Raw genomic sequence first — 27619 nt, 5'->3', positions numbered from 1 at the left:
CGAGGTGGGTTTGAAGAATATTATCTGCATACAGAGGCTGGATCTGCCTATACAGCCCAGCCTCTGTTGCTATCCCAAACCCCCCTAAGGTCCCCCTGCACTCTGCAATCCCTCATAAATCGCAGCCACGCTGCTGACAAACAGCTTGTCAGAGCTGGCTGTGTTTATCTGTATAGTGTCACTCTGCTGCTCTCCCCGCCTCCTGCAGAACTCCAGTCCCCGCCTGCATCCCTTCCCTCCCTGCTGATTGGAGGGAAGGGACGAGGGCAGGGACCGGAGCTATGCAGGAGGCGGGGGAGCAGCTGAGACTGACACTACAGATGTGAACACAGCCTCACAGCATGGCTGTGATTTATGAGGGTTGCAGAGTGCAGGGGGACCTTAGTGGGGTTTCGGATAGCAACAGAGGCTGGGCTGTATAGGCAGATCCAGCCTCTGTATGCAGATAACATTCTTTAAACACACCTCGGGTTCTCTTTAAGTTTCTTCTTCAGGCATGATACAGAACTGGTTCAGAACCGTACAAAGTACTGTTACATACTCAAGCTTGTACATGATTTTCTTACATAGAAAATCATATATAAGTTTGAGTATGTGACAGTACTTTGTATGGTTCTGAAACATGCCTGAAGAAAAAGAAACTTAAATTTTTGAAAGATTGCAGAAAAATCTTGTACAGTTAGTCATTAAAGGTATCACCTAAACAACTTTTGTTATGTCTTCCAGGGCTGTGGAGTTGGAGTTGAGGAGTCGGAGCAATTTTGAGTACTCGGAGTCGGTGGTTTCATAAACTGAGAAGTTTGTACGATGATTTTTGTAACAACTACACAGCACATGTTTTGTGGAAATCCACAGAGGTAGTTAATCAGCTCTGCTGAGACACTAATTACCTCACCTGTGAATATTTGTGGTTTTCTGCAAAACATGCTCTGTTGGTGGGCCTTGAGGACAGGGTTTGGGAACTCTGCTATAGAGCCTTCCCGTTCCTCCCACGGTCCCCTCGTTCCAGCGCTTCATCCCGCGTTAGTCTCCGACTGATGGGTTGGAGACTGCTCACTTCCGCCACTGCTCGAGGCTTTGGTAATCTTCGGGAGCCGGAGTGCTCCCAAAGAAGGCCGCTCCGTACTGTGCAAGCACGAGAATGCGCAGTATGGATAGGCCCGTCTTCAGGGGCACTCAGGCTGTTTTTTTTTTGTGATGCTTTCATTTTGACGATAATAGCACTTATTATTTCCAAAACACCATTACCCAGCCCCCATACAACAACATACAGACATGAGACTGGTATGGGTGGGTAGTGCTATGCATGTGCTCATTTGTGCTGCATAAAACCATCTTTCTATCGTTTATAGTTTTTGAGATATTCACGGTTTTATAAAGGTCAAAAGTTCACTCCGCCCCCCCCAAACAACATCGCAAAGGCTGAGTGAGCCTGAGTGAAATTTTGACCTTTATAAAAACATGAATATCTCAAAAACTATAAAAGATAGAAAGATAATTTTTGCAGCACAAATAAGCACATGCACAGCACTACCCACCTACGAACACTCCCAGTCCAGCACAGGAGACTTGGGCGCAGCCGGCGCCACCATAGACCATAATATGAATTACGGCTATAGCGGCGCACAGTAAGTAACTTGTAAAACACTATACAGGGAGTGCAGAATTATTAGGCAAGTTTTATTATTGAACAACAACCATGTTCTCAATGAACCCAAAAAAAAACTCATTAATATCAAAGCTGAATATTTTTGAAAGTAGTTTTTAGTTTGTTTTTAGTTTTAGCTATTTTAGGGGGATATCTGTGTGTGCAGGTGACTATTAGGCTACTTACACACTAAGACGTTGCGTTAGGTGCTACGTTAAGGTTGCATAACGTGCACCTAACGCAACACATGGTGGTGGTGGCAGAGGACGTTAGCAAAGAGCCGCGTTAAGCGGCTCTTTGATGCGTCCGTGATGCGTCCGTGATGCGTACAATAGTACGCATGCGCTGGTGGAGACCACGTGAGTGGAACACTCCGCATCACGTGGTCCCGCCAGTGACGTCAGCACAGTGCAGTGAATATTAATTAGCCATGTGGCTAATCACTGCGCCTGTGCAAGCAGGCTAACGCGGCAAAGCCGCTCTAACGCCGTAGCATGCTGCACTCTAAGATTTACGTGCAGCGTTACAATGTAACTAACCAATGCACTAACGTGCGCCCGTAACGTCTTACTGTGAAAGCAGCCTTACTGTGCATAATTATTAGGCAACTTAACAAAAAACAAATATATACCCATTTCAATTATTTATTTTTACCAGTGAAACCAATATAACATCTCAACATTTACAAATATACATTTCTGACATTCAAAAACAAAAACAAATCAGTGACCAATATAGCCACCTTTCTTTGCAAGGACACTCAAAAGCCTGCCATCCATGGATTCTGTCAGTGTTTTGATCTGTTCACCATCAACATTGCATGCAGCAGCAACCACAGCCTCCCAGACACTGTTCAGAGAGGTGTACTGGTTTCCCTCCTTTTAAATCTCACATTTTATGATGGACCACAGGTTCTCAATGGGGTTCAGGTCAGGTGAACAAGGAGGCCATGTCATTAGTTTTTCTTCTTTTATACCCTTTCTTGCTAGCCACGCTGTGGAGTACTTGGACGCGTGTGATGGAGCATTGTCCTGCATGAAAATCATGTTTTTCTTGAAGGGTGCAGACTTCTTCCTGTACCACTGCTTGAAGAAGGTGTCTTCCAGAAACTGGCAGTAGGACTGGGAGTTGAGCTTGACTCCATCCTCAACCCGAAAAGGCCCCACAAGCTCATCTTTGATGATACCAGCCCAAGCCAGTACTCTACCTCCACCTTGCTGACGTCTGAGTCGGACTGGAGCTCTCTGCCCTTTACCAATCCAGCCACGGGCCCATCCATCTGGCCTATCAAGACTCACTCTCATTTCATCAGTCCATAAAACCTTAGAAAAATCAGTCTTGAGATATTTCTTGGCCCAGTCTTGACGTTCCAGCTTGTGTGTCTTGTTCAGTGGTGGTCGTCTTTCAGCCTTTCTTACCTTGGCCATGTCTCTGAATATTGCACACCTTGTGCTTTTGGGCACTCCAGTGATGTTGCAGCTCTGAAATATGGCCAAACTAGTGGCAAGTGGCATCTCGGCAGCTGCACGCTTGACTTTTCTCAGTTCATGGGCAGTTATTTTGCGCCTTGGTTTTTCCACACGCTTCTTACGGCCCTGTTGACTACTTTGAATGAAAGGCTTGATTGTTCAATGATCACGCTTCAGAAGCTTTGCAATTTTAAGAGCGCTGCATCCCTCTGCAAGATATCTCACTATTTTTGACTTTTCTGAGCCTTTCAAGTCCTTCGTTTGACCCATTTTGCCAAAGGAAAGGAAGTTGCCTAATAATTATGCACACCTGATATAGGGTGTTGATGTCATTAGACCACACCTCTTCTCATTACAGAGATGCGCATCACCTAATATGCTTAATTGGTAGTCGGCTTTTGAGCCTATACAGCTTGGAGTAAGACAACATGCATAAAGAGGATGATGTGGTCAAAATACTAATTTGCCTAATAATTCTGCACTCCCTGTAATTAGGCCTCAAGCAATTGCTGGAAGCCGAATTACATCATTCCCCCACTATCCACGTGGACCTAGAGGGGGAATAGTATTGCCGGGAACTTGTGCAGGAGCAGAATAGACCATACCGGCTGTATCCTGCACCCAAGTCTTCTGGCGGCGATTCCTCTCGTACGCACCCACCCATACTATGTCTGTAGGTTTGTTGTATGGGTGGTGGGTGATGGTATTGTTTTGGAAATAAGTGCTATCATCTTCAAAATGAAAGTGCACAAATCTTAATTTTTGCAGAACAAATGTAGCACAAACATGATGGAATTTTTATTTGTGCTGATTGTAGGGGGCCAGCTTCACGGAGCTGTAGTGTCCTTTGCTCCAACTGTTAAAAAAAATTACCATAGTGAAACTGGAGGATCTTGAACCACAAGTATTGTACGTCTAAAGTTAATTTTGGAATGCTTGATTAGTTCCTCATTGCTTCTGTCAAGACGTATAACCTATGAATGTTGTAAGATAAAACGAATTACTTTGTGTGGGTGGAGGTGCGTGTGTGTATTATAGTACCACATATATTTATGTATGTGTACAATTTATAATTGCAGAATTTGGGATATAATCTATTCAGTCCAGGCACCATTAGGAAATTGTAGGAGCCAGCTCCATGGATAGTAGTATTAGGGCTCGTTTCCACTAGTGCGGCGTGCGTCTCGTAGACGCACGCCGGCACTGAGCGGGTGGGCGGGATCGCAGGCGATTCCCATCAGCCGTGCTATGCACGGCTATGGGAATCGCAGCCTCCGCCGCGAATTCTGTGGGGGTTTCCGGCCGAATCGCTACTGCAAGCGATTCGGCCGGCGGCGCCGTTGTCCCCTATGGCAGAGTTTCCCCGCGCGATTTGCCTGCGGGGAAACTCTGCGGATTCGCGGCCGTTTCCGCGAGAGTGGAAACGGGCCCTTAAAGGAAACCCGAAGCAGAGAAAAACTTATATCATGAATTGTACATGTAATACGGATTAGTGAATATAACATTAGTAGCAAAGAAAAGTTTCGTATTTTTATTTTCAGGTATATAACTTTTTTTTTTTTTTATAACATTGCATTATTCTGTCATATTTGTAGTTCATAAACCTTACTTTGTATTTTGAACTATAAAACGGAGAAGAACTAATGACCCTTTGAACTTTCCTGCAGTAAAACCTTAATCTAAACCAGTCTCTCATTGTCTGTATAAGGCTCCCTGCACACTGCAAATCCGTTTTCCGATTCCGTTTCCGATTCCGTTTCCGATTTTCCTTGAATACATTCAACAGAAAAACGGATCAAAAAACGCAGCATGCAGTTAAGATTAAAAATCTGAATCGGAATCGGATGTAAAAACAGATTAAAAAGCGGAATCGGAATCTGAAATGCATGCAGTGTGCAAGAGGCCTAAGTGTTTCAGAAAATAGGACAGTCTTCCACCCAAGTTTGGTAAGAGCTCGGAGAAGCTCTTTTGCATAGATAACTGAAGTTTCAACTCTTCCTGTACTGGAAACATGAAACTTTTCTTTGCTGCTAATGTTCTATTTCTTAGCTGTACTACACATAGTTTATTTTCGATTCAGGTTTGCTTCAAAGCAGACCAGAACTCAGAACCTCCTCTCTGCTCTAAAAGATACACAACAGCCAGGGCTGTGGAATCGTTCCAAAAATCCACCGACTCCGACTCCTCAGTTTAGGATTCCACTGACTCCTCGACTCCGACTCCGACTCCTCTAATTTGCATATTACAATTTTGTTGATTAAAAGTATGTAACGTGAAATTCGTCTCTTAACTGCCAACGCTTAGGAATTTTACAAGACAACTGAAGTGAGAAGGATATGTGGACTACTATATTTATTCCCTTTAGACTAAAACTAGTCCTTGGTAAGAGTACTTGTAAAAGGTACAGAGCGGAACAAAGAACATCTATCAGGCCCTAGGCAATGTAACTGTGGGTACATGTAAGAGTGATGTGCAGGTACTCAGCAGGGGAATGAGGAGATTCTTCCTCTATTACACATTCTTCATGCACAATCTGAACAAGGTTTATGGCCCAGTGCACACCGAGCGGTTTTTGGAGCGATCCGCCGGCCGCATCCGCCTCTAAAAACGCTTGTCTAATGTATTGCAATGGGATGGTGCACACCGGCGGTTTGCGGTTTTTGCCAAGCCGCAAACGCGCCTCCTGCTGCGCGTTTGCGGTTTTCGGAAGCGTTTCGTCCTCAATGTAAAGTATAGGAAAAACGCAAACCGCTCTGAAAAACGCTAGTTCAGAGCGGTTTGCCAGACATTTTTGTTACAGTAGCTGTTCGGTAACAGCTTTTACTGTAACAATATGTGTAATCTGCTACACAAAAACGCACGCAAAACCGCTAGGTATGTTTAGAAAACCTCTCTAAACATACCTAGAATCGCTCTGAAATCGGCTCCCAAAACCGCTAGCGTATTGCGGATCTGCTAGCGGTTTTGGTGTGCACTGGGCCTATGAGTGACAGACAACACCTCTCTGTTCAATGTGCACAACATTCTCAGTGGATTCCCTGCAGCTCTGTGGGGAGTGCATATATGTAAAGTATAGTACTACTGTGTACCAAAGTAAACCTGAGACAGATGAAATTAAAGTTTTATACATACCTGGGGCTTCCTCCAGCCCCATTCAGGCTAATCAGTCCCTCGCTGTCCTCCTTCGTCACCTGGATCTTCTGCTATGAGTCCAGGTAATTGAGCCAGTCTGGTGTAGTGCGCATGCACACACTCCGCCGCCGGGGGCGTACTACACCTGCGCAGCACTATTGCGCAGGTGCAGAATGCTCCTGGCTGTGGAAGCGGCACGTAGCCAGACTGCTCTGACTCGCTGAATTACCGGGACTCATAGCAGAAGATCCAGGTGGTGGAGGTGGACAGCGAGGGACTGATTTAGCCTGAAGGGGGCTGGAGGAAGCCCCAGGTATGTATAACACTCTTCTTTTCATCCGTCTCAGGTACCCTTTAATTTGTAGTCACCAAACCAAATTTTAACAACATAGCAAATTATTTGATTTCATGAGCAAAGAGAGTGCATACATTTGCATAAACCAGCATCAATGCAGAATTATTTCCATCTCATTGACCATCTCTATTAGTGACACGGCTGCACATCAGGCTTTATTCTTACAGCATAGATGTTATTTAGTATATATAAGAGATTCCTGTGTACACATTATATATACTGTACAGTCACAATCAGATATGTATATCTGACTTTAAAAATACGAGGACTGCTTTATTGAAGCAGCACAAGTAACTAATTTCTATTGGTTTATTTCATTTTTGTGGACTGAGCACAGCTATTACTGTATATATACTGTGTATATATACATTATTTTTAATGACTATTATCTGAGAAATAGAACATTTGATCATATTTTCTATTTTAATTACAGTTACAAATTAATTAGGAGTCTGAGTCTGTGCATTTTTTCCCGACTCCGACTCCAGACACCCAAAATTACTCTGACTCCGACTCCACAGCCCTGACAACAGCATAATAACAACATTTAAAAATTATATTTTATTTGTTACAGCTGATACAAATCCTAAAATCTGCACTGTTTCTACTTCCGGATTCATGGAAGCAGACATATTGTTTACCTCACGTGCTTTCAAATGGGCTTATCTGCCATCTCTGCCATGGCAGTCATGTGACACGGGAGAGATCAGAGAACTTGAGATAAGACACAAATGAGGGGGAATTAAATGGGCTAAACTCTCTAAATACATACAGGGTGCATTTCTCTGTTTTCTGTCCTGTGCAAGAGTTAAGGGCCACTTTAAAGTCAAACTCTAGACAATCTGAAAAGGAAAGTTAACTTGGAAGTTTATATGAGTGTGCCAGCTGTAATAATAATGGCAGTATTTGTATAGCGCCTTTCTCCTGTCGGACTCAAAGCGCTTGTGAGGCAGCCACTAGAGCGCACTCAGTAGGCAGTAGCAGTGTTAGGGAGACTTGCCCAAGAAACTCCTTACTGAAATAGGTGCTGGCTTACTGAACAGGCAGAGCCGAGATTTGAACCCAGGTCTCCTGTGTCAGAGGCAGAGCCCTTAACCATTACACTATCCAGCCACTCACATGAGAGCAGGCAGTTTCTGGATCCATGTATTGTATATGATAGTGTCTTGGCATCCAGCCGACATTGGTCTCCTGCTTGCAGCTCCCTATGGTTATTTTAGCCCAGGCTTGTTCAATTCTTGTCCTCTTGGGCAATATCTATGCCTTGTTTTTGGGTGAAGAGAATACATTTGCTAAGTGAACCACATTATGGCTTATTTACTATAGACTATAACCGTTCATTCCAATCTATTAAAGCAGCAGGGACAGCCACTATCCCTGGGTATAAAAACATATTTATAAGTAGATAGATACTTGTTCTACTTACGTAACAGATGTATTGATTTCAGTGAATTTTATATAGTAAATAATGAGAATTGTTCTAGCCATTTTTAATCTTTACTGCCTCTGAATGAAGCCAATCCTGATATAATTTTCTCCCTTACATTTTTTTTCTTCCTCCTAGGATTTGCACTGTTAGTTCTAGCTTGCTTTGTAAACGCATGTGAGCACAGCATAGATCGTATTTCAGCAGCTTCTGCAGAGGGTTGAGGTGTATTTCCTTTTTTATCCTGTCGCACTGAACTGGCCTCAGCCAATCAGTGAGGAGCAGGAATGTGGGAGGGGAGATAACAAGCTTCCCTCTCTCCAGCAATGTGCCAGTATAGAGCCAGGCTGACTGAGATAAGATTCATTACAGCTGAAATATTTATGATTATATTGAAATGCTTGCAATTCAGAATGCATGTAGACTACATAATAAACACAGGGCAGTGGGTAAATAGAATTTTATTAATGGAAATCCTGCTTTAATAAACACGAACACATTATTTCTGTACTCCCTATCATCCACATTACCCAGTGATAAGAGGCAGGCTGCCCATTTATGCTGTTTGGGAGAGATGGTGAGTATAAAAAGTCAGCACATCATAATTATATATTAGGCGCGCACACACGACCGCCCCTTCTGGCCCCGCCCTCCTCCGGCTCTCGGCAGGGTCTGCGTCTATCTATATATATACAGTGAAGGAAATAATTATTTGACCCCATCACTGATTTTGTAAGTTTGTCCAATGACAAAGAAATGAAAAGTCTCAGAACAGTATCATTTCAATGGTAGGTTTTATTTTAACAGTGGCAGATAGCACATCAAAAGGAAAATCGAAAAAATAACCTTAAATAAAAGATAGCAACTGATTTGCATTTCATTGAGTGAAATAAGTTTTTGAACCCTCTAACAATAAAAGACTTAATACTTAGTGGAAAAACCCTTGTTTGCAAGCACAGAGGTCAAACGTTTCTTGTAATTGATGACCAAGTTTGCACACATTTTAGGAGGAATGTTGGTCCACTCCTCTTTGCAGATCATCTCTAAATCCCTAAGGTTTCGAGGCTGTCTCTGTGCAACTCTGAGCTTGAGCTCTCTCCATAGGTTTTCTATTGGATTAAGGTCCGGAGCAGTGGCGGACACAGGCAGCAGTGGGCCCCTGTGCAAAATATCAATTGTGGGCCCCCGTGACCTGCGGCGCGTGAAGCGCGCCGCGGCAAAAAATGGGTGCGGCTATAACCTGCGGCGCTTCGCGCGCCGTGGCAAAAAATGGAAGTGGATAGAACCTACGCGCCGCGGCAAAAAATGGGCGTGGCAATGACCGGATAAGGGCGGAGCTAACTAATTTAAAGTGATCCCGGGGTGAGAGTGATATGGAGGCTGCCATATTTATTTCCTTTTAAACAATACTAGTTGCCTGGCAGCCCTGCTGATCTATTTGGCTGCAGTAATAAACTGAATTACACCAGCAACAAGCATGCAGCTTAATCTTCTCAGTTCTGACAATATTGTCAGAAACCCCTGACCTGCTGCATGCTTGTTCAGGGTCTATGGTTGAAAGAATAAGAGGCAGAGGACCAGAACGGCAACCAGGCAACTGGTATTGCTTAAAAGGAGAGAAATATGGCAGCCTCAATATTATTCTCACCTCAGGTTCCCTTGAAAAGTGCAACGCAAAGACAGTGGGCCCAAGTTTTGGTGACCCTTTCCCCAGAAAATTCACATAATTGTGCAGGTTTTCTCAAGAAAATACACATAATGTGAGCAGATTTGCCCAGAAAATACGTGCAATGATGTCGGCAGATATGCCCAGAAAATACGTGCAATGATGTCGGCAGATATGCCCAGAAAATACGTGCAATGATGTCGGCAGATATGCCCAGAAAATACCTGCAATGATGTCGGCAGATATGCCCAGAAAATACCTGCAATGATGTCGGCAGATATGCCCAGAAAATACCTGCAATCATGTCGGCAGATATGCCCAGAAAATACCTGCAATCATGTCGGCAGATATGCCCAGAAAATACCTGCAATCATGTCGGCAGATATGCCCAGAAAATACGTGCAATCATGTCGGCAGATTTGCCCAGAAAACACATGCAATCATGTAGCAAATTTGCCCAGAACATACATGCAATCATGTGGCAGACCTGCCCAGAACATACACGCAATCATGTGGCAGACCTGCCCAGAACATACACCTGCTAAAATAAATAATAAAAAAAAACATTTACTCACCTGCAGCAGCAGACCTCCTGTCCCAGCCTCCATCCGGCGCGCAGCTCCCATGGGTGGTTGGGTGGATAGGTAGCCTGGTGGGTAGGTAGGTAGGCAGCCGGGTGGGTAGGTAGGTAGCCCTTAGCCGGGTGGGTAAGTAGCCTGGTGGGTGGCTGGGTAGCCTGGTGGGTGGCTGGGTAGGCGGGTGGGTAGGTAGCCTGGTGGGTGGGTAGGTGGGTGGTTAGGTAGCTGGGTGGGTAGGTAGCCGGGTGAGTAGGTAGGTAGGTAGCCTGGTGGGTAGGTAGCCGGGTGGGTGTGTAGGTAGCCGGGTGGGTGGTTAGGTAGCCGGGTAGGTGGTTAGGTATCCGGGTGGGTAGGTAGCCGGGTGGGTGGGTAGGTAGCCGGGTAGGTGGCCGGGTGGGTGTGTAGGTATCCGGGTGGGTAGGTAGCCGGGTAGGTAGGTAACCGGCAGGGTGGTTAGGTAGCCGGGTGGGTAGCTAGGTAGCCGGGTGGGTTGCTAGGTAGCCGGGTGGGTGGTTAGGTAGCCGGGTGGGTGGGTAGGTAGCCGGGTGGGTGGGTAGGTAGCCGGGTGGGTGGGTAGCCGGGTGGGTAGGTAGGTAGCCGGGTAGGTAGCCGGCAGGGTGGTTAGGTAGCCGGGTGGGTAGCTAGGTAGCCGGGTGGGTAGGTAGCCGGGTGGGTGGGTAGGTAGCCGGGTGGGTGGGTAGGTAGCCGGCAGGGTGGTTAGGTAGCCGGGTGGGTAGCTAGGTAGCCGGGTGGGTAGGTAGCTGGGTGGGTGGGTAGGTAGCCGGGTAGGTAGCCGGCAGGGTGGTTAGGTAGCCGGGTGGGTAGCTAGGTAGCCGGGTGGGTAGGTAGCCGGGTGGGTAGCTAGGTAGCCGGCAGGGTGGTTAGGTAGCCGGGTGGGTAGCTAGGTAGCCAGGTGGGTAGGTAGCCGGGTAGGTAGCCGGCAGGGTGGTTAGGTAGCCGGGTGGGTAGCTAGGTAGCCGGGTGGGTAGGTAGCCGGGTGGGTGGGTAGGTAGCCGGCAGGGTGGTTAGGTAGCCGGGTGGGTGGTTAGGTAGCGGGGTAGGTAGCCGGGTGGGTAGCTATCCGGGTGGGGGGCCCGACTCCTATCCTCACTCACTCACCTCGGGGCCCCCCTCCCGGTATGCGCGGCGGCCGGCGGGAGAGCAGAAAATACAGGAAGTCTCCGGCCAGGGCTGCAGCAGACGCTAGAGGCAGCTGCTGCTTAGTTTCCGATATGTCTCCAAGGTGGAGACCAAGCGTCTGCTGCAGCCCCAGCCGGAGACTTCCTGTATTTTCCGCTCTCCCGCCGCATGAGGGGGGGGGGGGCGAGGTGAGGGGGGATGGGGGGCCCGAGGTGAGGGGGGAGGACAGGAGTCGGGGCCCCCCAGGTTAAAAAAATAAAATAAAATTTAAAAAAAAAAAAAAAAAAACCTGCAATACTTAATGGGCCCCTGAAGCAGCGGAACTTCAGGGGCCCTCGTGCGGCGGCACGGCCGTATGTCCGCCACTGGTCCGGAGACTGACTAGGCCACTCCATGACCTTAATGTGCTTCTTCTTGAGCCACTCCTTTGTTGCCTTTGATGTATGTTTTGGGTCATTGTCGTGCTGGAACACCCATCCACGACCCATTTTCAGTTTCCTGGCAGAGGGAAGGAGGTTGTCGTTCAGGATTTCACGATACATGGCTCCGTCCATTTTCCCGTTAATGCGATTAAGTTGTCCTGTGCCCTTAGCAGAAAAACACCCCCAAAGCAAAATGTTTCCATCCCCATGCTTGACGGTGGGGACGGTGTTTTGGGGGTCATAGGCAGCATTTTTCTTCCTCCAAACACAGCGAGTGGAGTTAATGCCAAAGAGCTCTATTTTGGTATCATCAGACCACAGCACCTTCTCCCAGTCACTTACAGAATCATTCAGGTGTTCATTGGCAAACTTCAGACGGGCCTGCACATGTGCCTTCTTGAGCAGGGGGACCTTGCGAGCCCTGCAGGATTTTAATCCATTGCGGTGTAATGTGTTTCCAATGGTTTTCTTGGTGACTGTGGTCCCTGCTAATTTGAGGTCATTCACTAACTCCTCCCGTGTAGTTCTAGGATGCTTTTTCACCTTTCTCAGAACCATTGACACCCCACGAGGTGAGATCTTGCATGGAGCCCCAGAGCGAGGTCGATTGATGGTCATTTTGTGCTCCTTCCATTTTCGAACAATCGCACCAACAGTTGTCACCTTCTCTCCCAGCTTCTTGCTAATGGTTTTGTAGCCCATTCCAGCCTTGTGCAGGTCTACAATTTTGTCTCTGACATCCTTGGACAGCTCTTTGGTCTTTCCCATGTTGGAGAGTTTGGAGTCTGCTTGATTGATTGATTCTGTGGACAGGTGTCTTTTATACAGGTGACTAGTTAAGACAGGTGTCCTTAATGAGGGTGACTAATTGAGTAGAAGTGTCCAACCACTCTGTGGGAGCCAGAACTCTTAATGGTTGGTAGGGGTTCAAAAACTTATTTCACTCAATGAAATGCAAATCAGTTGCTATCTTTTATTTAAGGTTATTTTTTCGATTTTCCTTTTGATGTGCTATCTGCCACTGTTAAAATAAACCTACCATTGAAATGATACTGTTCTGAGACTTTTCATTTCTTTGTCATTGGACAAACTTACAAAATCAGTGATGGGGTCAAATAATTATTTCCTCCACTGTATATATATAGATAGATAGACGCAGACCCTGCCGAGAGCCGGAGGAGGGCGGGGCCAGAAGGGGCGGTCGTGTGTGCGCGCCTAATATATAATTATGATGTGCTGACTTTTTATACTCACCATCTCTCCCAAACAGCATAAATGGGCAGCCTGCCTCTTATCACTGGGTAATGTGGATGATAGGGAGTACAGAAATAATGTGTTCGTGTTTATTAAAGCAGGATTTCCATTAATAAAATTCTATTTACCCACTGCCCTGTGTTTATTATGTAGTCTACATGCATTCTGAATTGCAAGCATTTCAATATAATCATAAATATTTCAGCTGTAATGAATCTTATCTCAGTCAGCCTGGCTCTATACTGGCACATTGCTGGAGAGAGGGAAGCTTGTTATCTCCCCTCCCACATTCCTGCTCCTCACTGATTGGCTGAGGCCAGTTCAGTGCGACAGGATAAAAAAGGAAATACACCTCAACCCTCTGCAGAAGCTGCTGAAATACGATCTATGCTGTGCTCACATGCTCACATCTCTCTCTCTCTCTCTCTCTCTCTCTCTCTCTCTCTCTCTCTCTCTCTCTCTCTCTCCACTAGAAAGCATAAATATCTCCTGCGCTCATAGGGCGATTTAAATAAATCACCCCCACCCCCCCGCATAAAATGGTACATAGCAATAGTTAAATGCCACAAATGACAAAAAGACCTTGTCCTAAAACGTCAACAAAGCACTGCTCATGCACACTGTAAGATTTCGCTTTGTTTACTATTTGAGTGTAAGAGTAAAATCCTTAATAGGAGGGATCCCTACACAAGAGTAAAAACTTTAAACCTGTAACAAGAAAAAGTTCCCCTGGGGGGTACTCAACTCGGGTGGGGGAAGCCTCCGGATCCTATCGAGGCTTCCCCCATCCTCCTGTGTCCCACGGCGGTGGCGAAAAAACTTCCGGAGCGGCAGGAATGTAAATCTTTACCTTCCCGACTCCAGCGCAGGCGCAGTATCGGCTCTCTGCTCGGAGATGGGCGGAAATAGCCGATCGCTGTTGGACCGCACTACTGCGCAGGCGCAAGTCTTCTGAGTCTACGCAGTAGAGCGGACCCGATGGAGATCGGCTTTTTCCACCTATCTCCGTAAATGTAGCTTGTCGGGCTTGTCGAGCCTGGATTGCTGGAGACTTCGGGGGAGCCAGCGCTGGATTGCCTGCAGCTACAGGGGAGGTGGAAGCCTCATTAGGACCCTGACGCTTCCCCCTCCCGAGGTGAGTACCGGCCAGGGGAACTTTTTTTGTTACAGGGTCTCCTTAAAGTGACACTGAAGCGAAATAAAAACCACTTATGATATAATGAATTGCATGTGTAGTACGGATAATTAATAGAACATTAGTAGCAAAGAAGAGTCTCCTATTTTTATTTTTCAGTTACTGGTATATAGCTTTTTTTTTTTTTTTATAACATTGCATCATTCTCTAATATTTGCAGTTTACAAACTACACTGCATTTTAAACTATGAAAGAGAGCAGAGCTAATGACCCTATCAACTTCCCTTCAGTAAAATCTTATCTAAAGTTGTCTCGCTGTTTCTTTGATGTATGAAGGTGGCCATACACTTAAAGATTTGCAGCAAATTCGACCATCAGATAGATTTCTGTCAGATGCCTGCCAAGTCCAACCTGACAGGAATCTATCTGATGTGTGCCACACACTAGTAACAGATTTCCAATATATTTCAGAATGAAATCTATTGGAAATGGATCTAAATGCATTATTGGACCATTAGATCCAATGCAACTCTTATGGGCCACCGATCTGCTGCCAGCAGCAGATCGACCTAGATTTTCCATCCTGTCAGATCAAATTGATCGAAATCTTCCGCAAATCGATCGAATTGGGAATTTGATAGAATCTTTCTGATCAATGGCTAAAATCGACCAGTGTAAGGGCCCCATAAGTGCTTCTGAAAATAGCACTGCTCTCTGACTAAATTAGACAGAGCTCAGAGAAGCTTTTTTGCATAGATAGCAAGTAAAATTTCTCAACTCTACCTGTACTGGAAACAATATACTCAACTTGCAACTATTCTATTTCTTAGCTGTACTACACATACAATTCATTATCTCGTAAGTTTATTTTGACTTCAGATTCCGGGAAGGTTCAGGAGGAATCCTTACACAAGTAACGTGCTGTTATACAATAAACTCCATACAGGTATGGAAGCACTGCTCATGTATGCACATACACTGATATATTATTGCATTTTTTTCACTCGTTCTGCATCACAAACTGTTTGCCACCAAAGGTTGTTTATAACAGCCAAAAGTTTCAAGCTAGTTGAGCCGCTCACCAGATGTTGCAGAGCGAGTTGCTCCTCTTGAAGCTCGCCCCGCAGGAGTCCACCCCAAATGACAGCTATGCTCCATTCTTTGGCCATGCCTACTGAAGCCGCAGCTGGTTACAGAATAGACAGGGAGACAGCGGCACTGCTACTTTACTGATCGCAGCCCCGGCCGGTGGCTAACCGATCAGAATCGGTGTGGAGCAGATGATCTCGGCAGCCTCAGACTGTGTCCACATTGCATGCGGATACCTGAAGTGCTCTGAGTGACATTGATATATATTATGGGCTCTTCTAATGAACGGAACGTAGTGCCAGTTAGCGCTAACAGCGTATGTATGTACATGAGCGTGTGCTTTCATAAATGGATGGAGTTTATTGTATAACACAGCACGTTGCATGTGTAAGGATTCCTCCTATTAAGGATTTAACTCTTACGCTCAAATAGTAAACAAAGTAAGATCTTGCAGTGTGTTTCTCGCTTTTTTAGGACAAGGTGTTTTGTCATGTGGTATTAAACTATTGCTACTTTGCATTTTATATGTCAGATTTTATTATATAAAAAAAAACCGGGAGAAAATATATACTAATCCATGTGAATCCATGGTGAAGGGGCATCTTGTGGATAATGCCCCTTTTGTACCTCATGCCCCCTTGTACCTCTTGTGTCTCCCTGTGTCCTCCTCTATGCCCCTTTTGTGGCCCCCTGTATCCTCTGCTTGTTCCCGTGTCCTCCTCTGCATGGGCACAGTACAGGGAGTCCCCAACATTGTGGTCGGTTGGAGGTTCATATTGGCAGGCAATCACAAGTCAGGATCTCCGTGCATTTGGGCTATAAGACGCAGAGATTTTTTCCCCCCCACTTTTTTTTTGGGGGGGGGGGGGAGTGATTCTTATATTCCAAAAAGTACAGTATGTATTTTTTTATATGTGATATTAAGAGGAGTTTTATTTAAATCACCCTATGAGCGAAGGAGCTTGTCAGACTATAGCGTAACCATCAACATGAATTACAGCCATAAAACGTTTCCTGTACAGAATAGCTACTGAGTACAGGGGATAGATTTAAAAAGGTCAATAGTTCAAATGTTTTAGCTCTTGGACACAATATAGACTGCCATTTAGCAGAGACAAATGTTTATCTCATCAGCTTATTTTTACAGAGGGTTCACTTTGAGTGTTTTATGCATTCATTACTATGAGTTTTTTTTTATGTTGTCATTCTTTTTCAGGCAAACCAATTGATAATCCTGTTAGCACTGAAAAAATCGAGAAGTCTAATGCTGATGAGAATGGCCCCAAGTTGGTTAACCAGCCTGAAGATGCTGAGACAAGCAATAATAAGACTGCTGATGACGAGAACAAACCTGCCGATGGCACTTTGCTTGAGGGAGATGAGCCTCCCGGTGACCCTGGGAAGGAGGGACAGAAGAAGCCTGATGGTGATCCTGGGAAGGAGGGAGTGAACAAGCCTGATAGTGATCCTGGGAAAGAGGGAGTGAATAAGCCTGATGGTGATCCTGGGAAGGAGGGAGTGAATAAGCCTGATGGTGATCCTGGGAAGGAGGGAGTGAATAAGCCTGATGGTGATCCTGGGAAGGAGGGCGTGAATAAGCCTGAAGGGAAGGAGGGAGTGAATAAGCCTGAAGGGAAGGAGGGAGTGAATAAGCCTGAAGGGAAGGAGGGAGTGAATAAGCCTGAAGGGAAGGAGGGAGTGAATAAGCCTGAAGGGAAGGAGGGAGTGAATAAGCCTGAAGGGAAGGAGGGAGTGAATAAGCCTGAAGGGAAGGAGGGAGTGAATAAGCCTGAAGGGAAGGAGGGAGTGAATAAGCCTGAAGGGAAGGAGGGAGTGAATAAGCCTGAAGGGAAGGAGGGAGTGAATAAGCCTGAAGGGAAGGAGGGAGTGAATAAGCCTGAAGGGAAGGAGGAAGCGAATAAGCCTGAAGGGAAGGAGGAAGCGAATAAGCCTGAAGGGAAGGAGGAAGCGAATAAGCCTGAAGGGAAGGAGGAAGCGAATAAGCCTGAAGGGAAGGAGGGAGCGAATAAACCTGAAGGGAGGGAGGGAGTGAATAAGCCTGAAGGGAAGGAGGGAGTGAATCAGCCTGAAGGGAAGGAGGGAGTGAATCAGCCTGAAGGGAAGGAGGGAGTGAATAAGCCTGAAGGGAAGGAGGGAGTGAATAAGCCTGAAGGGAAGGAGGGAGTGAATAAGCCTGAAGGGAAGGAGGGAGTGGATAAGCCTGAAGGGAAGGAGGGAGTGAATAAGCCTGAAGGGAAGGAGGGAGTGAATAAGCCTGAAGGGAAGGAGGGAGTGGATAAGCCTGAAGGGAAGGAGGGAGTGAATAAGCCTGAAGGGAAGGAGGGAGTGAATAAGCCTGAAGGGAAGGAGGGCGTGAATCAGCCTGAAGGGAAGGAGGGAGTGAATCAGCCTGAAGGGAAGGAGGGAGTGAATCAGCCTGAAGGGAAGGAGGGAGTGAATCAGCCTGAAGGGAAGGAGGGAGTGAATCAGCCTGAAGGGAAGGAGGGAGTGAATCAGCCTGAAGGGAAGGAGGGAGTGAATCAGCCTGAAGGGAAGGAGGGAGTGAATAAGCCTGATGGTGATCCTGGGCAGATGGAAGAGCAGGAGGATGATAGTGTACAACAGGACGTGGACAAGCAGCTCAATGATTCTGAGGAAAAGGAGAACCACAAGGTTGAAGATGAGGTGCCAGGTGATGAAGAGATGGAGGACGAAGAAGAGAAGTTAGTGGACCTAGAAGATAATGTTCCATTAGAGAATGGAGATGGTGATGTAGATGCTGCTGGTGAGGACAATGCTGACCTGCAGGAGAATGTAAACTCTGAAAACAGAGACACATCAGTCATCCCGTCAGAAAACAGCCATTTCTTTGCCTATCTCGTGACGTCCGCTGTCCTTGTGGCTGTGCTGTACGTTGCTTATCACAACAAACGCAAGGTAACCCAATACTTAATATCTTGGAAAAATAAGACAAAGCGTATTTATGAACTGCATCTCTTCAATATTAAATTTGGAATGGGGCTGATTTGGGGGTGGTTTAGCACTTGCCATTGGATTTGAAGTTGAAGCAACATCTGGAGCTTTCTTCCTATTCTTGTCTACTAGGATGACTTTGTTTATAAACATTCAACAATCAGTACTTGGGACAGTTCAAACTTTCAGAAAATAAGTACACCCGGGCCCATATGCAATTCACTTTTTCTCCTGAGTTTTCTCCCGGGTGATAGTTTCACAATGTGTAATTGCTTGCGTTTTTTTATGCATTTGCGGTTCGCATATAAAAAATGCATATGCGTTTTGCATGTGTTTTTGATATGCGTTTTTTTATGCAAATCACTGGGAAGTCAATAGGAAGCGGAAATACATCATCAAACGTGTTGTTTTTTTTTAAAATGCATATAAATACGGATGCAAAACACACTAAAACGCAATACCTCTGCGCCACCATTGACGTGAGTGTGCATTTTTGAAAAATATACAACAAAACCAGCGTTTTTAAAAATGCACATTGCAAAACGCAAGTATATGCATTTTTACGTGTGGCCCATTGACTTGGATTATGTTCGTTTTCTCTGCGTTTTCCGCAACGCTAGCGTTTCTGCTTAGTGTGTTCCCTGCCACAAAGTTATTTAAAGAGATCTCACCTTAACCTAAAGACAGAAGAGCTAACTTTAGGTTTGCCTGAGGTAAAATGTTTCCTGAATACTACATGCCTTATCACCATGGTGATAACTCTAGAAACGTTATTAAAGACAGGAGATAAGCTTAGTGAATTGAGGCCAATATGAAAATTATCTCCTAGGCGATAACTCAGGTGAAAACGTTAATTGCATATGGGCCCCGATGTCTTAACCACTTCGCATCCAGACCTTGTTTTCCCCTTATTGACCAGAGCAGTTTTGACACTTTAGCGGTGTCCCTTTTTAATCAGCAATAACTTCATCTGTACTCATGCCACTTAAATTATCTATATATCGTTTTTTTTCAAGACAAACTAAGCTTTCATTGGGGGTATTTGGTACAAAGTAAAATGTTCCTCTCTATGCAGTTTAATGGGAAAAAGTGGGAACATTTTTAAAAAAATGCATTGTTTCTCAATTTTGACCAATTCCTGTTTGGAAATAAAAAGTGCGATTGACATAAAAACTGTGCCGCCAGTTAAAGTCACCCCAGTATAGATATCCAGATGTGTCCCCAGTATCACCGCCTCCCCCAGTATAGTCAGATGTGTCCCCAATATCAGCCCCCCTTAGCATAGCCACATGTGTCCCCTGCGTTTGACAGCCCCAGAATAGATTGACAGACGCACCCCCAGGAATAGTGCCCCTCTTTATAGCCATATGTGTCCCCGGATCAGGATTAACCCCATTATGGCCAGATGTACCCCCAGGATTAGTGCTGCCCCCATTATAGCCAAATGTGCCCCCAGTATATGATTACTGCCCCCCCAGTTGCCCAGATGCACCAAATTAGTAAACCCCCACTCCCCTTAGTCAATTAGATGCCCCCCAACAAATATGTAAACCCCCCTTTTATTTATGCTACCCCCACCCCCCAGGATCGATAGCCAGATGCCCCCCCCCCCCCCATGAGGCAGCCCCCTCCGTGCAGAAATCCTAAAAAAAATTATCCAGCAAGCAGCCTCACTCACCTACCTCGTTCCTGCTACTGTCCTGAAGCCCGATCCTCTGTTCTCCGCTCTGCAGTCAGCCGCATATTGCCGGTAACCCGGGTCCCGGCTTGATGACGTCATCAAGCCGGGACCCGGGTCACCGGCAATACGCGGCTGAATGCAGAGCGGTGATCGGAGGATCAGGCTTCAGGATCGTCGCAAGGAACGAGGTAGGTGAGTGAGGCTGCTTGCTGGATGATTTTTTTTTAACTATTTGTGCGCCGAGGGGACAGATGAAGGATCGCTGCAGTTCACTACTGCAGCGATCATTCATGGGAGGGGGGTGGACTAATTGGCCAAAAGGGAACATGTTCCCTTCCACCAATTAGTATTGCAGCTGACAGTGCCGGATGGTACGCTCTGAAGTGCACCCGACCGCGCACAGCAGGGCTGCATCCAGATCAGTATATCTACGTCGCTGTGGCTTGGAGGGTGCCACAGCTGACGTAGATATACTGTAGTGGTGGGGAAAGTGGTTAAAGAGACACTGAAGCGAAAAAAAAATATGATATAATGAATTAGTTTTGTACTATGAATAATTACTAGAAGATTAGCAGCAAAGAAAATATTCTCATATTTTTATTTTCAGGTATATAGTGTTTTTTCTAACATTGCATCATTCTCTAATATGTGCAGATTACACAACACTCAGCATTCAAAATGATTCTTTCAGAGCAGTCTGTGAACTAATGACCTCTCCTCTAGCAGAGAAAAAGAAAACAGTTGAGATAATAAAAGTCAGATAACAGCCCTCTCCACGACTTTGAAAGTCGTAGAGCTTAATGGCTTTTTTGCATAGAGATAACAACTGGAGTTTCTCAACTCTTCCTGTACTGGAAACAATTAGACTGATGTATCTGATCTTAATGTTTTATTTCTTAGCTGTACTACACATACAAATCATAATATCATAATTTTTTTTTTCCGCTTCAGTGTCTCTTTAAAGCCCTCAGTGATTGATCACCATTAGCATACAAAATCAAGTCTTACCAGCCTGAGTCACAAGGCTGCACAAGATTTTACAATGGAATCCCCCTCAACAATCTCTCATCTATAGATCACGTTTAGATCTTCAGCAAGGTCCCACTCGGACCACCAAATGCCAAATCTTGGCAAAGAGACGGGCGGCTTCATTCATTGCTCTGTTGGGATTTTTGCATAGAGCACATCTTGGCTTTGACGTTCCCTATTATTTAGGGCCCCCTGGATGTAAGTTTTATACTTATGTTTTTATACTTTGAACCTTATGGTCTCTGACTATTTATTTTCCTTGTGACTTCTTAAATAAAGCAGTTTATTTGCCACTATACCATCAAAATTTGGTCTGGCTATTGGGTGGCCGAGTACCGAGTGGGACCTCGCTTGGAGGTCTGACCGTGATCCATAAATAAGATTGTTGAGGGGGACTCCATCCTAAAATCTTGTGTAGCCTTGTGACTCCGGTTGGCATGGGCTGGTAAGCCTTGATTTCTTATGCTAATGTTGACTGGTCACTGAAGGCTTTAAGACACCTGGGTCCATATGCAATTCATTTTTACCCCCGACAAAGCTGTGTGACATTTCGCTCTGAACCTCAGTCTTACCAACAGTGCTGAGGCTGCTCAGGCCCACAATGCCAAGAGGTGAACATGTAGTCTGCACAATATCAGAAAAGGATAAAAGATGCTTAGTGCAATCAGACGTTAGACAAGCTAAAATCCAAATACACAACATGCTGACATGTTTCGGACGTTCTTCGTCCTTAAAGGAAATGCCAGGCAAATTGAGGTAGTCAAGCTCTACTTACCCGGGGCTTCCGCCAGCCCTTTGCAGCCGACATGTCTTTCATTGCAGCTCTGCTCCTAGCCGCCGGCCCAGTGTCCAGTGTTTTTTGCACTATAAGACACACCTATGTTTAAGGGTGGAAAACCAGAAAAAAATATTCTGAACAAGACTGTAAGCCCCTGAGGTCAGTGATTAGGTAGGGGTTAGGCTGTAAGATCCTGAGGTCAGTTAGACAGGGAGTAGACTGTCAAATCCTGAGGGCAGTCCCCACTTGAGCCGGATTATGTGCTGGAGCGGACAGTGTAGCGTCCTCTTCAAAGGTCTGCTTTGGTACGACTGGAGCCCAGGGCAGATGCGTTACCGCCATAGACTATATGGGGGAATACATCTGCTCTTCCAGTAGTTCTGCGCCTGCGCAGTACACTCCCGACCATGTGGAGGGGATTGACAGTGGCGCTCGCGCAGGCGCAATAGAGGACGACCTGGAGGTCATCCTGCGCACCATCGGAGACCGGGAGCCAGCGGCTGAAAGCGGAGATGCAACGAGGAACATAGCGGCTGCCAGGGGCTTGAAGAAGCCCCATGTAAGTTGTATGGGGGGTAGCACTATATGATTGATTGACTTTAAAGTTGGGGAGTCCGAACCTTGCCGTTAATGCAAATCACCGCGCATGACACTGATAACACGATGTTGAAGTGTTGATCACACTACCTCCCAAGCTGTACCACTGTGACGTCTAACCGGTATTAGGCTTACCACACACCACACAATCTTGGATGTACAGATTTACCAAATCTATGTAGTATAAGGGCCAATAGATTGACAATACTTTCAGAGTATTGTTTTGATAAGCTCTTATACTATTAATCGACCATTCGATTATCGAATCGAATGAAAAACTGTGGTGCCAAGAGCATGCCCGATTGATGATGCGACCAAACGTGGTTGCCGGTGTACCGTGGGCGCAAGTGTGATGTCACACACGCGTCTACGTATACACTAGCAACTACATGGGGCGCATGTATGCAGTTTGTGGACAGAGCAAGCGGCAGAGACACAGACCAGTAAAGTATACTGCACGGGGGGGGGGGGGGGGGGAATATTTTACATTGAGATACGGCGGCAGATATGGTGTCACAAGGCAGATTCTCGAGGTTTCATGTTGAAATAAATAGGGAATCTGCCTGCGGTGTATGAGCAGTCGACAAATCTCTCTCTGATTTGATTAGATCATTTGTCTCTTGATCAAATCTGCCCATTATCACTAGATGTAGTTGCCACCCTTTAGAGTTGGTCAATGAGATGCCAATAATTCAGGCTTCTGTGCAAATTGTATGCAGCTTGGAACTGGGCCGATCGCATGCACTTCCTGCTGATTTTGATTGGTGTACATCCAAGCTGCATACCGTCTGCATTCAATTTGCAAGCAAACCGGGTTCTGTTAGCATCACAGTGGTTCTGTTAGCATCACAGTGACTCTCTGATCACCATCAGTGAAGATCCTTTGTAAAGTCTTATGCACTATCTCTACATAACTTTGTGAAAGTATGCCAGTAAATATTCTCTTTCAACTTCAACCTACAATGGCTGGAATTTTTGTTGTAAACTTACTGGTAACCTGCTCTACAGCTTGGCCTAATAGCAGCCCTGCAGGCATTATCTCGCGACAGATACAGGGCGTCTTCTAACTCCACATGCCATTTAGCTGCCTAATGCAGCTATGCAGAGCAGTGCAGGGAGCTTCTTTATATTTACCTGTTCCAGCCAGATGGATTGGCTTCTCTTCATCCACCAGCGGCGCTGCACTCCCAGCATCCTCTTTGGAGTTCCGATCACATGATATGACATGATCGTAACCCAGGGGATGGTGTCAGCGGTGCAGTGCCGCCCAGCATAATGCTGCAGATTCCACAGCAGTGGAAATAGGCCTTAATGATGGCAGGAGACATTCCCCACCTATCCTTGCACTAGGCAGCAATGAACATAAGATACTATTGGGTATGATAAGAGATCACCCATCATCCTCTGTGAATAGACACTTGCAAAGTTTTGGGTGATGTGTTGCATGTTCATTTTATGCATAAAATCGCAATACAAGTCATGGGAAAGGGCTCTTAGCTGTTAAAGTGAACCTGAGCCAAAGCTTGGGTTCAAAACAAGATCTTACCCTGAAGCCTCAGGATCCTATTGAGGCTACCCTCCCTTGTTGGCAGCCCCCGTTGCAGATTGCGGCCCCCTTCACATTGGGGCCGTGCAGCTCCACTCCCTGGCTCATGGCTGCACTGTAGCCGCGGGAACCCACCCTCTCATGCGCAGTAGCACAGAGCCACACTGCTCCGGATCACTGAATAAGGAAGAGGAGCTCTGCGGCCCCGATCTGATTAGCGACCATGCCTCCTCGCTAATCTTCGGGGGGGGGGGGGGGGGGGGTCAGCATTCAGCGTCGGGGGACATTAGAATAGGGAGGGAGGCCTCAATAGGATCCCGAGGCTTCCCTCTCTTTAGGTAAGTAACTGATTTTGTGCTTCGGCTCAGGTAAACTTTTAAATGGTGTTTTTAGATCTGCCTATTTGACTGTATCAGCTGCTAGAAGCTTATCCTTCTGATTACCGTGTGTTTTGTTTAGCACATTAAGAGAAATTACTGCTCTTCTCTCACGAGCTCTTGGGTGCCTGGAGTCGGAGTCGGGAAAAAATACACCGACTCCGACTCCTAATGAATTTGTTACTGTAATTAAAATAGAAAATATGATAAAATTTTCTATTTCTCAGATAATAGTCATTAAAAATAATGTATAAATAGTATATATACAGTAATAGCTGTGCTTAGTCCACAAAAATGAAATAAACCAATCAAAATTAGTTACTTGTGCTGCTTCAATAAAGCAATCCCCGTATTTTTAAGGTCAGATATACATATCTGATTGTGACTGTATATATGATGTGTACACAGGAATCTCTTATATATACTAAATAACATCTATGCTGTAAGAATAAAGCCTGATGTGTAGCTGTGTCACTAATAGAGATGGTCAATGAGATGGAAATAATTCTGCACTGATGCTGATTTATGCAAATGTATGCACTCCCTTTGCTGATGAAATCAAATAATTTGATATGTTGTTAAAATTTGTTTTGGTGACTACAAATTAAAGGGTACCTGAGACGGATGAAAAGTAAAGTTTTATACATACCTGGGGCTTCCTCCAGCCCCCTTCAGGCTAATCAGTCCCTCGCTGTCCTCCACCACCCGGATCTTCTGCTATGAGTCCTGGTAATTCAGCCAGTCAGCGCTGTCCGGCCGCATGCCGCTCCCACAGCCAGGAACATTCTGCACCTGCGCAATAGTGCTGCACAGGTGTAGTATGCTCCTTGCGGCGGAGTGTGTGCATGCGCACTACGCCCGACTGGCTCAAGTACCTGGACTCATAGAAGAAGATCCAGGTGGTGGAGGAGGACAACGAGGGACTGATTATCCTGAAGGCAACTGGAGGAAGCCCCAGGTATGTATAAAACTTTAATTTCATCTGTCTCAGGTTTACTTTGTTACACAGTAGTACTATACTCTACATATGCACTCCCCACAGAGCTGCAGGGAATTCACTGAGAATGCTGTGCACATTGAACACAGAGGTGTTGTCTATCACCCATAAACCTTGTTCAGATTGTGCATGAAGAATGTGTAATAGAGGAAGAATCTCCTCATTCCCCTGCAGAGTACCTGCACATCATTCTTACATGTACCCACACTTACATTGCCTAGGGCCTGATAGATGTTCTTTGTTCGGGTCTGTACCTTTTACAAGTACTCTTACCAAGGACTAGTTTTAGTCTAAAGGGAATAAATATAGTAGTCTACATATCCTTCTCACTTCAGTTGTCTTGTAAAATTCCTAAGCGTTGGCAGTTAAGAGACGAATTTCATGTTACATACTTTTAATCAACAAAATTGTAATATGCAAATTAGAGGAGTCGGAGTCGAGGAGGAGGAGTCGGTGGAATCCTAAACTGAGGAGTCGGAGTCGGTGGATTTTTGGACCGACTCCACAGCCCTGGTATACACACACACACACGTACACACACGTACACACACGTACACACACACGTACACACACACACGTACACACACACACGTACACACACACGTACACACACACACGTACACACACACACGTACACACACACACACGTACACACACACACACGTACACACACACACACGTACACACACACACACACGTACACACACGTACACACACGTACACACACACACACACACACTGTACACACACACACTGTACACACATATTCTTGTTTGCAGAAAATTTGTTGTGGCAGGTAGGGAGATGTAATGGGCAGTAGCATTTTTGTCACTGTCTTTTTTTTTTTTTTCCAGATAATTGCTTTTGCACTTGAAGGAAGACGTGGAAGAGGTGGCAGGAGGCCAAATTCAGGAGACTACCAGAGGCTGGAACACAAGGTGAGAGCTGTGCAGTCCCAGATGACAAGTGATGGACTTCATAAAAGGGAACCTGACACGACAGGGGTATGTAGGCTGCCCTATTTAATTTTAAATGATACATGTTGCCTGGCTGTCCTGCTGATCCTGTATCTTTGATACGTGTAGCTGTAGAATCTGAATAAGCATGCAGATCAGAAGTTTTTGGCAAGATTAGCTGCATGCATGTTTCAGGTGTGTGGTTCAGGCACTACTGCTGCCATATCAGCATGACAGCCAGGCAACTGGTATTGTTTAAAAGGAAATAAATATGGCAGCTTCCATATCCCTCTCACTTCAGGTTCCCCTTAGCAGTAGATAGGCCTGTGCACAAGTGCACACCAAAGGGATTTTTTAAGAGCTGTTCCTCTGGATCTTACTGAATAGTACCAACAAGGGCCCTTTACCACTCGTATTCTCTGACTCAGTTTTGCATTTTACTTGCATTCTTTTTCAACTTGAAACCCTTTGGGCTATTTCAGATAGGCATTTGGGGAGCGGTGCCTTTTTCTGTGTCTGTGCAAAATTGCTGATTAGCATTTGTCAAAGGAATGGCAAACAACTGCTTGTTGATCAGCTATAGTTACATAGTTGGGCTGAGAAAATACATAAGTCCAACCAGGAAATATTGTACAACACTAGCCTGCGCTCACATATCTCAGTTGATCCAAAGGAAGGCTAAAAACTCTTACAGGGCATGGACCAATTAGCTTTAAAAAGCAAAAAACATTCCTTCCCAACTCCAGTGGCAGTCAGTTAAGTTCCCTGGATCAACACCACCGGGCAATCCCTTGTGCATTTTACTACATAAAATTTGCCTTAAAGTGTACCCGTGGGGACATGTGACATGATGAGAAAAACACGTGTATGTGCAGTACAAAACATATAAATAACTAGGCGGTGTTACTTGTTTTATTTTGCTGCCTGAAAGAGTTAATTTCTAGGTATGAAAGTGAGCTTTTTTTCTTGTCAGAAATACAGTAAACATCACTGATAAGCAGATTATAGCCATAAACTTTTCCTGGCAGAATACAACTTCTAAGAGCAGGGAGGGATAAAATACATGAACTATTGATCTTTTTCTAACTCTGGGGACACTTATTAGGCTGCCACTGAGCAGAGGCAACAAAACATTCAATCTAGTTTGTAAATGTTTAAATATAAAATAAAACCATGGGATGACTAAAAAAGTCATTTTTAGGAGTAGGAGGATAAATACAATTGTTTGTCTCATCAGTTTATTTTCACCTCTGGTTCACTTTAAAGTCATTGGGAGTCGTGATTAAAAACAAACAAAAAGAGCCAGATACTAAGCCTAGGGAGAGAGAAGGCTCTGGGTCCTAATGAGCCTTTCCTCTCCCGGTGCCCTCG

The 27619-nt window shown here is 45.4% G+C and overlaps 1 protein-coding gene across 1 annotated transcript in view; it reads left to right on the top strand.

The window, feature by feature from the left end:
• Positions 1–27619, top strand: part of LOC137562925 (collagen alpha-2(IX) chain-like) — a 39074-nt gene that overhangs the window by 4192 nt on the left and 7263 nt on the right. The window contains exons 2-3 of the mRNA XM_068274740.1: positions 16531–18251; positions 26147–26230. Of these exons, the coding sequence (XP_068130841.1) occupies positions 16531–18251; positions 26147–26230 (1805 nt within the window). The remainder of the gene's footprint in view (positions 1–16530; positions 18252–26146; positions 26231–27619) is intronic.

Source organism: Hyperolius riggenbachi, chromosome 3 (genome assembly GCF_040937935.1).
Source record: "Hyperolius riggenbachi isolate aHypRig1 chromosome 3, aHypRig1.pri, whole genome shotgun sequence".
Classification (NCBI taxonomy): Eukaryota; Metazoa; Chordata; class Amphibia; order Anura; family Hyperoliidae; genus Hyperolius; species Hyperolius riggenbachi.
Note: the sequence above shows the minus strand (reverse complement) of the source record. Positions and strands in the feature narration are given on the sequence as shown.